The 10912-nt window shown below is 36.3% G+C and overlaps 1 protein-coding gene across 1 annotated transcript; it reads left to right on the plus strand.

Annotated features, from left to right (window-relative positions):
* The first annotated feature begins 6495 nt into the window (after nucleotides 1-6495).
* On the plus strand, nucleotides 6496-10465 carry LOC139873387 (cytochrome P450 89A2-like). Its single transcript, XM_071861321.1, has 3 exons — nucleotides 6496-7196; nucleotide 7358; nucleotides 9641-10465. Exons 1-3 carry the CDS (start codon nucleotides 6496-6498, stop codon nucleotides 10463-10465), a joined length of 1527 nt encoding a protein of 508 aa, XP_071717422.1.
* Nucleotides 10466-10912: the final 447 nt, after the last annotated feature.

The raw sequence follows: 10912 nt of genomic DNA on the forward strand, positions 1-10912 counted from the left end.
TTTGAATCTTCACTTATTTTGTTAGATCTAAATCTTTTAGCTTATAATTTTTGTATTTTGTTGTAAAGATCCAAACTGGTGTTTGTGGTCTTCATGTAACTTGAAGATCTAGCTTCATGCTTCAAGGATTTCCAAGAACAACCAAGATTCAAGCTTTCTAGATTTGAATCTTCATTTCTTTTGTTGGATCTAAGTTTTCTAACTTATGATCTCATTATTTGGTTATAAAGATCAAAACTTGTGTTTATGATCTTCATGTAACTTGAAGATCTAAGCTTTATGTTTCAAGATCTTCAAGAACACCAAAGATTCAAGCTTTCTAGCTTTGTAATCTCATAACTTATGTGAAAAGGATCCAAGCTCTCTAGCTTAGGGTTCCATTACTTTATTTGATCAAGTTTGTGTTCATACTTGTTTGATTGAAGGAAAGTTTGTAGCTTTATTTGTAAATAGAACTTGTATTTGTGTTAAGACTAAGAATATGATGTAACCTTGGTTCATCATCCTTCTAAAACTCTTAAGTAAGTTGTATTCTTACTTGGTCTTAACATATTGTATGTTGATGGTTGAATCTTGGTCAAAGTGATGCTAACACGTCAATGAGTTGTACACTTGAAGCTTACACGCATCAAGGATGAGAACCGTGATGAGCATCAAGCACCAAGAAACCCACCAGAGCAATTGTTTGATATTTTATGGGGTCTGATCAGACTCCTAGACTTCTGAAAAATTGATTTTCATATAGTTCATTTCGAGTAGATGACTTTTCGTTTAGGCCTCGCCTAAATCTGATATACGGTTTAGGATTTATAGCCTTCCGAAAGTCACTACGCCTTTGTAACGACGTGCTGAAAATTCTGACCTACTCGCACTTAAACCGTCGCCACGGTCAAACGAAGACGAGTTAGGTTCTGAAAATTGGTCAGTGGTTAGAAGACTCACATACGGAGCCATGGCCACTGACTACGAGTCTTTTCAATTTGTATAGAGGTCGTAACAGCTGTCCAAAATCAGCCTTTTGTTTCGATCTCTATTCTTGTTAAACTTACTTTAGCTTTGATGATGATGATGATGACACTTAAACTTAATTTATGCACTTTTAAACTTATGGGGACAACATACTGACCTAGTGGCCTTTGACTTAGGTTGACGACCTTTCAGACCGACTTACTACCTGCATACGTTTCATATCAACTTTTACTGCTTATTCACTGTGAGTTATAGCATCCCTTTTTACTTTAACTATTTATGGGACTGATAATACATGCGCTTTTTACGTTTTACATACTAGACACGAGTACTTAAACTTTATATATGTGTGGGTAACATAACGGCACAAAGATTCCCCTTAGCTCGGTAACGTTTAATCATTAGTTTTCTAACCGTGAACGCGAATCTTAGATATGGATCCATAGGGTTTGACATCCCCACTCGGGCGAGTCGCGCTAGCATTCAACGGGTGTTTAATACTTTGAGGACAAACGCACTCCAAGTGCACTTTTAGGGGGTGATATACATACGTTAAGTCTAGTTACCGGGTGCCCACGGTTAAGCATATACTTTTCATACTGATTTAAATTGCTGATTAAAGCACTGAAATCTCGTGGTCTACATTACTTTACTGATTACAAACTATAGCTCACCAACATTCGTGTTGACTTTTAAGCGTGTATTTCTCAGGTGCTTAGACGATGTTGCTTCCGCTATTAGACTTGCTGTCTTGGTGTTATAGACTTGCTGTTATGGACCTGCTGTGTTAGATTTCCGCTACATTACTTAGAGATGTCTCAATCATGAAACTTTTATTTTGCATTCGTAACTTATGTTATTTTCAAACAATGGCTTTGTAACGACCTTTAGGTCACATACTTATGTTAACGCTTCTATTCATAGGAAGCACGTTATCTTTTGTAAAATGCTATCTTTTTATGAATGCAAACTGGTTTTCAAACAGCATATAGTGTTTGACCTTGTATTGATCCTGTTGTTGATGAACCGTACACGATGGTTTTGTACGGGGCGTCACAGAAGCATAAGTTAATTATCAACGCAATGGCGACTATGACCTTATCCTTGTCATTTCCTTTCAACTCATCTTTAAAAAAGGCGTCGTGAAACTCTGAAAGATGACGGGGACTACTATGTCATTTACTAAAAACACGAGATGAAACCGAGTGGTCAAAATCAGACCTCTTGACCTATCCAATCTACAAAAGATGTAACCGGACCAAACCGCATCCCGGTAATCAAGCAAAACTCACGTCTACCGCACCTAATGACATGATCTCGGGTAACTCGAAACCATAGCTCTTCTGGCTCCTCACATATTTCGCGTCCGTTGATTGCAAAGTTTTTCGGACAGTCAATCTGATTCATTAATAAGCAATGTATGTATCCCGGATCATTGTCATCACACTTTATATCTAACCAATGACCAAAACACGTTTCTATGAAAATCTTTGTCTGAGCCGGGGTGAGTTTTCTTAATCTCACGAATAAGAGACATCTTGCTCCGAATGGTGACCTTCGCCTCGAACCAAACCTGTAACCAAACAATGAAAATGTCATTATACATATATGTTGATATACATACATATACATACATTTAACTATACATATACATACATTTAACTATACATGTACATACTATTAAAAGACAAATACATTATAGTCGACCTTCATTCTGATCGACTATAGTTTAATTCAACTATAGTCGACTCAGGATGTGGTCGACTATAGTGTATTTTGTTGACATTCGACTCCTTGATTGGTCGAGTATGCAAGTACTCTTCTGCCCTAACTAATTTATCTAATTTATTACAACATCACCACCACCATCACCATACAGTTATACACTTTAGGAAGGAACAATGGGAGATATGTATATCTATAGTTACATATACATATACATATACATATACATTTACATATACATATACAGTTACATATACCTATACATATACTGACATATACACACATACAGTTACATCCATACCCACATATACATATACATACATATACATATATACACATATATACACATATAGATACACTAACGATAATTAAGTTTTACCTCAATATCTGTCATCTTTGCCTGACGATCGATTTAGGGTTTATCTGCAATTGATTGAATCTGCAATGAATCAGGGTTGATGGTTCGTATCTAGGGCTTGTGGAGCGAAATTTTGTTAAAGTTGTAATTTGAAATGTGTGAACTCGCTATTTCATTGTTTTTTAGTATACTCGACCAACATTAAGGTCGCCCGTGTTTTTTTTGGGTCGAATACAGTAGTCGACTGATAACACATGGTAGTCGACCTTGCCATTTATAAACGGAGGTCGACCACATTGAAATTTGTGGTGGTCGACCTGGTAAAAGGGTAGCCGACCCAAAGGGTGGTCGACCTAATGGTGTAAATAGACAAATTTTTTATAAAAATTGTATTTCGGAATAAAATTTTATAAAAAATGTATTTTGGGGAATTTCCCCTGGCAAAATACACAAAGGGTTTCAGATCTGTAACCAGGCCCGGCCCAATGATAGTGCAACATGAACACCTGCACAGGGCCCCATATTTTTTAGGGCCCAATAATTCTAACACTACTAAAATGGTCCCTTGTTTTGATAACTCCTTCAGTAAGCTTTATTTAACCGACATGTAATTCAGTTACATCTGATTCATTTTAACCGCTTATATTTGGTTGGCTGATGATACTAGGGGTTTGAAGAATGTAATGGCATAGAAGAAGTTGCATTGCTTATACGTGATAAACAAGTAGATGAAAGTTTGAGGTATGCCTCCAATTTTTAAATGATATTGTCATAGATGTTTATGTTATTTTTATATTATTTTTATATCTTTTGTTGTTAGGATGAAATGTGGAGAGTTCTTGTTGTTACTAATTGGGCATGTAAATGGGAGGGAAGGTGCACCCATGGCAGCCATACATGAAGACATAAGGCGTCTCCTGGGTGAGAAAACCAGTAGCGGAGCTAGGGAGGGGACAGGGGATGCTCAGCCACCCCCAATGGGCCTAATTGCAATGAAAAATTAATAGGTTATAATTAATTATTTTTCTTAAGTCACCCTCAATTGAAGCTCAAATAATATTCAATCAAAATACATGGACAACTTAATTATCCATTATTTGTATCATTGTATGGGCCAAGTCGGTTTACCCATACTTTTCTAGAATTGTTAAATAGTGTACTAAATGCTATGTGTTATACGGAGTATCTAACGCAATTACGATTTATGCAAATTAGCGGTTCCGTAAAATAAGCTATTAATTAACAATAAAAATAAATAAGATATACCATATTCTCAACTTAATTTAGTTTAGATCTTTTCATTTATTTGAGTTATTTGGTGTGCAGTCGAGACCATTAAACATTCAAACGAGGGAAATCAAGTTACCGATTTACCGTCCTAACTTGTAAGGTCTCTGTGCTTTTTTTTTTTTTTTTTTTTTTTTTTTTTTTTTTTTTTTTACAATTTTCATCTCATAACTATATGCTAATATGATGTAGTCAGTATTTGTATTAATTATTAATATATGATCTAATGATCGATTTATGTCACCAGTTCACCACCAAATTATGTTATTATAATTTTTAATGTTTCTTGTCATGTGATATTGGTTATTAATTTAGAGTGTTATTTATTTAAAGTTTTGATTGTTTGAGTAAGTTATGCTTTGGTTTATTGATGTGAAATTACTATTAAATTTTAGGTTAAAGCATGGGTCCAAAAAAAAACAATCTTTGATTTTTTTACGGAAACAAGTGGTGTTGTTAATCATCAATCATCAGATGAGAAAGTAGATAAATCTGATATTCGAGTCCCTAAAATGTATCGAAGTTACAAAGACGTAATTCGTTCTCGTTCTAAAGAAGACAATGTGACTGTTGAGCATCATTATCGAGTTGATGTATTCTTTGCTGCTATTGATAGTCAATTGCAAGAGTTGAACTCTAGATTCAATGAGTCTGTGACTAAACTTCTTTGACTAAGTGTTGCTCTAGACCCTAAAAAGCCCTTCAATAAATCTGATATTTGCAATCTAGCAAAAACATTTTATCCTTTGGACTTTACATAGCAAGAAAATATTCAGATAAAACATGAGTTGCAACATTATGAGCTAGATGTGCCTAATCATCCACAGTTAAAAAAGGCTCGTATGATTGCAGAGTTGTGTAGAGGCTTACAAGAAACTGGGAAGAAGGAAATGTATCCGCTGCTTGACAAGTTGATCCATCTTATATTAACTCTTCCAGTTTCAACTGCAACAAGTGAAAGAGCTTTCTCGGCAATGAAATTTGTGAAAACTAGACTTCGTTGTAGCATGGGTGATGACTTTCTGAAAAGTTGTTTGCTACTATATATTGAAAGAGACATTGTTGATATCTTTGCTACAGATGAGATAATTGATACTTTTGCTTCTCAAAAACGCCGACGTGTCCAACTTACACCACACAAGGTACAATTCCTTCAATATACTATGGTATATGTTACCATATGTTTATTAATATTTACCTGATTCTGACTTTTTAACTATTATTATGACAGGTTACTTCGTGAAAAATATGGCTTGGCGTGAGCAAAATTTGTTTAGTTTTGCATATTGTTTTGACATCACTTATGTATTTGGTTTCTTGTACGTTTTTTATATATAAAATGGTTATCATTGTTTACTTATCTCAATATAACAAAATGACACTTTATTATTGTGGTTATCATCTGATTCTCGAGTAAGTCACCCTTATTGTTAAATCCTGGCTACGCCCCTTGAGAAAACAACCACTTTGATATGGGTTGCAAGTCAGTTTGGATCGACGCTTGCTCCTGACCAACGACTCACAGCTCTTAACATTCAAGCTCGCAGGGCGCTCGAGTCTATAGACCTGTACTGACCAAACAATATCTCATTTTGTATTTATTTAAATTAATTTCACGCATTTTTTAGTTACTGCATATGTAGATGTTTAAATACTAAACCACCATCTGTAATTGTATTCGATTATACAACAAGATGGACCAATATCCTAATTTCTTTTTTGAACAACGATATTGATTTCGAATGCTCTTATTTTTGACCCACACACGTGTTAGGAGTAAACCCAATTCGTGACAATGTTAACAGTATCATCGAAGGTTGGAAAAAACCCAGAGACCTTCCCAAATCGCGTTAATGTTGGTAGTATCAATATCCTAATTTAACTATCTTTCTTTTTCTTGTTGCAAAAGAAATGTTGAGCCTTTTTCTGTATTTGAATAACGGTTTTTTTCGTAACGTCCTTTACAAGAACAACAACAAACTCCCCCTATAATCAAGCGAGTATATAGAGGAATATGAACATGTGACGTAACTATCTCAGAAAGCCCCAAACTTCAATAAATCAATAATAAATAAATACATAATCCGAACAACACAATAACATACACATATCCAATTTTTCCATCACTCAAATTTCAGTTTTCTTCATCATCAACAATGGAACCATGGTTTATCATCATCTTCATCTTTTCTGTTTGCATAACCGCCATACTCAAACTCATATTTTTCAACTGTAATAACCACCACAATAAACTACCACCCGGACCATCCTTTTTTCAATCTAACCTCCTACTTTTAACTAATTCACTTCCAGCCCTTGAACCTATTCTCAAAAACCTCAAATCCAAACAAGGACCACTCATCACTCTTAAATTTGGTTCTAGGCCATCTGTATTTGTTGGTGATCATTCTCTTGCTCATGAATTACTGATTCATAAAGGCGCCATCTTTTCGGATCATCCAAGAAATAATCTCCCTGTTCTTAATATCTCGTCTGCTTCGTACGGGCCAACGTGGCGGTTGTTACGGAAGAATCTTGCATCTGAGATTCTTCATCCTTCGAGGGTTAAATCGTACTCGTGGGCTCGAAATTGGGTCTTACGTGTACTGATTACTCGTTTGCAAAAACAAGAGTTGCATGAAGTTCATGGTGTTAAGGTGATTGATCACTTTCAATATGCAATGTTTAGTTTATTGGTGTTGATGTGTTTCGGTGAAAAGTTTGATGAGAGTCGTATTAATGAGATAGCGAGTTGTCAAAGACGTTTTTTGTTGTTAATTGGGTCGGGTCGGTTAAATGTACTCGGTGTGTTTCCAAAATTAGGCAAGCATTTGTTTAGAGCTAGATGGAAGGAGTTGTTACTGTTATGACAATTTGCCTAGCGTACCCACACTAGTGGAAACGAGGATATAATTTGTCTGAGATAAACTTGCGATAAATAATATAAAGCAAATAAAGTAACTGATAACACGACGATTTAACGTGGTTCGGCAAAACCCTGCCTACGTCCACCCCAAGTGTTCCCTTTATTCTTATAATATAAAAGATCCCGGTACAAGGAAAAAGTACACTATAGTTAACCCAAACCCATGCCCCTTAAATTTTAGGATAAAATCTAAGTTTCCCGTACACCCTTTTACACTCTTTACAAGAGTAAACTCTTAACCTCACAAATAAACACACTCCGTTGATAAACCCTATCAACTATGTTTTTCCCTTTTGTGACTTGATCCCTTTCTCTGGATGATCTTTCACGTTCTCCGCCTCCACATATATATAGATGCACATATACATGTGAATTCATGCATGTGAAACCATAAAATAGCATGCAGCCTCCTATGACTTTTGTAAATGTTAGGCACAGCCTTCTTTGACATTACATGTAGAACCTAACAAAGTTAGGTTACCAAACCCACATGCAAACTTCATGCAAATATTATATTCATCTTTAAATGTTAGTCAAATTTGAACAACCATTCAACAATCTCCACCTTGATGAACATTTATTTTCTTCGTCACCGAAAATACTAACACCAAGTATTTTCACCATTGGCCTCCTTGTCCCCGCTGCACACACCTTGAATCCCCTCGGTCCTGAATCTGATTCAAATAAATTGGCCAATAATTATGTGCAACTAACCCTGTCAACTTACCTAGTTGGCACCGAAGAGGAGTCTCGAATCACCTCTTCCACCACAGTAGGATTTTCCTTCCCACCACCGTCTACCTTGGTCAAACATGTCCCAACATGTTCCCGACCTGTTTCCCGCGTGCACGCTTTCAAAAACTTTCGAGACACGAGTACATTTTGTACTCGCCACCAGACGATATAAACTCTCATACTTCTCTCGCTTCATCAGGACCTTCACGCCACGTGTGATTTTCATAAGTCCACCTACGGCCTAATAGCCGTATCCTTGAGAATCCAACACGCATAAGAAAATTAGATTCTTGCACATCCTTGGTGTGTAAGCTACACCACCAAGAGCGTAAGCAGCTCTGTGAAACAATTTTATTTTTACCATGCAAATACCCTCAACATCACATGTTGAACCATCACCTAAAGTCAGCAGCACCCCGCTTTCTTTAACATTAGCTTATCAAAATAAGCTTCCTTGGAACATACATGCATCGTACAACCAGAATCTAAAATCCATTCATCTTGAGCAGAAGTAGAACTTTTAGAGATTGTGAGAACATCTCCCACCGGTACATTAACTGCTATCGCAGCCGATGAACCCCCAGATTTACCTTCACCATTCCTCCAGAGTGGACAGTCCTTCCTTAGTGACCCCACTCATGACATTTGAAGCACTGGATACCCTTCACGCCGTCTCCTGATCTAGACCTACCGTTATCACTAGATCTCTTCTCGGCAAACCTTCCCTTTCCATGACCAACCATAGCAAACCCATGCTAAAAACGGTCATTGAATCTTCGTCTCTTTTCCTGCGAACTGGGAAGAGAGGCAAGAAGAATAAGGGTCTTATCTTCTTCCTCCATATAAACCTCAACTAATTCAAGTTGATTAACCAGACCATTAAACACATCCATGTGTTTAATAATATACCAATCGTCATCCGCCATCTCAAATGGCTCCACCTTAAATTGCATACCGCCGTTTCTCGCCATCTTCAAACAAAAACTATCCATTAATCCTGGATACGCTCTGATACCACTTGTTATGACAATTTGCCTAGCGCACCCACACCAGCGGAAGCGAGGATATAATTTCTTTGAGACAAACTTGCAAAAATAATATAAAGTAAATAAAGTAACTGATAACACGACGATTTAACGTGGTTTGGCAAAACTCTGCCTACGTCCACCCCAAGAGTTCCCTTTATTCTTATAATATAAAAGATCCCGGTACAAGGAAAAAGTACACTATAGTTAACCCAAACCCAAGCCCCTTAGATTTTAGGATAAAATCAAAGTTTCCCGTACACCCTTTTACACTCTTTACAAGAATAAACTCTTAACCTCACAAATAAACACACTCCGTTGATAAACCCTATCAACTATGTTTTTCCCGTTTGTGACTTGATCCCTTTCTCTGGATGATCTTTCACGTTCTCTGCCTCCACATATATATAGATGCACATATACATGTGAATTCATGCATGTGAAACCATAAAATAGCATGCAGCCTCCTATGACTTTTGTAAATGTTAGGCACAGCCTTCTTTGACATTACATGTAGAACCTAACAAAGTTAGGTAACCAAACCCACATGCAAACTTCATGCAAATATTATATTCATCTTTAAATGTTAGTCAAATTTGAACAACCATTCAACAGTTACAAATGAGGGACGATCAAGAAAACACATTGCTTCCCCTTATAAAATCACGAATTGAGTCGGGTAAATGCGATAACGATAAAATTGTAGCGTATGTTGATACGTTAGTGAATTTACGTATTAACGAGAAAGATTGTAGGAAGTTGACACACAAAGAGATGGTTAATATGTGTGGTGAGTTTCTTAATGCTGGTACGGATACTACTTCAACTGCTTTACAATGGATTATGGCGAATCTTGTGAAGAATCAAGATATTCAAAAGAAATTGTACGATGAAATTGAGTCGATTGTGGGACCGGCACCGGGTGAGGTGGACGAAACATTTATAAACGAAGAGGATTTGCATAAAATGGTGTATTTGAAAGCTGTGGTTTTGGAAGGGTTAAGGAGACACCCACCGGGACATTTTGTGTTGCCGCATAGGGTTATGAAGGATGTGGAGGTGCACGGGTACGTGATTCCGGAAGGTGCGACGATTAATTTCATGGTGGGTGAGATGGGTTTGGACCCAAAAGTATGGGATGATCCAATGGAGTTTAAGCCAGAAAGGTTTATGGTGAATAATAATAGTGTGTTTGATATAAGTGGAAGTAAAGGAATAAAGATGATGCCTTTTGGTGCTGGAAGAAGGATATGTCCTGGCTCTGATTTGGCTCTGCTTCATTTGGAGTATTTTGTTGCTAATTTGATTTGGTATTTTAATTGGAGTGTTGATGATGATGGATATAATGTTGATCTTTCTGAGAAGGTAGAGTTCACTACTGTTATGAAGAATCCTCTGCAAGTGAAAATCTCTTCAAGAACTCATAAGTTAACCACTTGAGTTGGTAGGAGTTTACTTTGTGCAAAATTAAGAGACCTTAAATATTGTTAGTTTTTTATTTTTATCATACGTACTTCTTAAGATTTACTCTTCAGTTTTGCTGAAATTCAATGGTAGTTACTGAAAAGTCCCGTTCATATTGATTATAAACGTTCCATATTAATTGATTTCGTCGCGAGGTTTTGACCTCTATATGAGACGTTTTTCAAAGACTGCATTCATTTTTAAAACAAGCATAACCTTTATTTTATCGATAAAGGTTTAAAAAAAACATTACGTAGATTATCAAATAATGATAATCTAAAATATACTGTTTACACACGACCATTACATAATGGTTTACAATAAGAATATATTACATCAAAAATAAGTTTCTTGAATGCAGTTTTTACACAATATCATACAAGCATGGACTCCAAATCTTGTCCTTATTTTAGTATGCAACAG

Source organism: Rutidosis leptorrhynchoides, chromosome 10 (genome assembly GCF_046630445.1).
Source record: "Rutidosis leptorrhynchoides isolate AG116_Rl617_1_P2 chromosome 10, CSIRO_AGI_Rlap_v1, whole genome shotgun sequence".
In the NCBI taxonomy this organism is placed as follows: domain Eukaryota; kingdom Viridiplantae; phylum Streptophyta; class Magnoliopsida; order Asterales; family Asteraceae; genus Rutidosis; species Rutidosis leptorrhynchoides.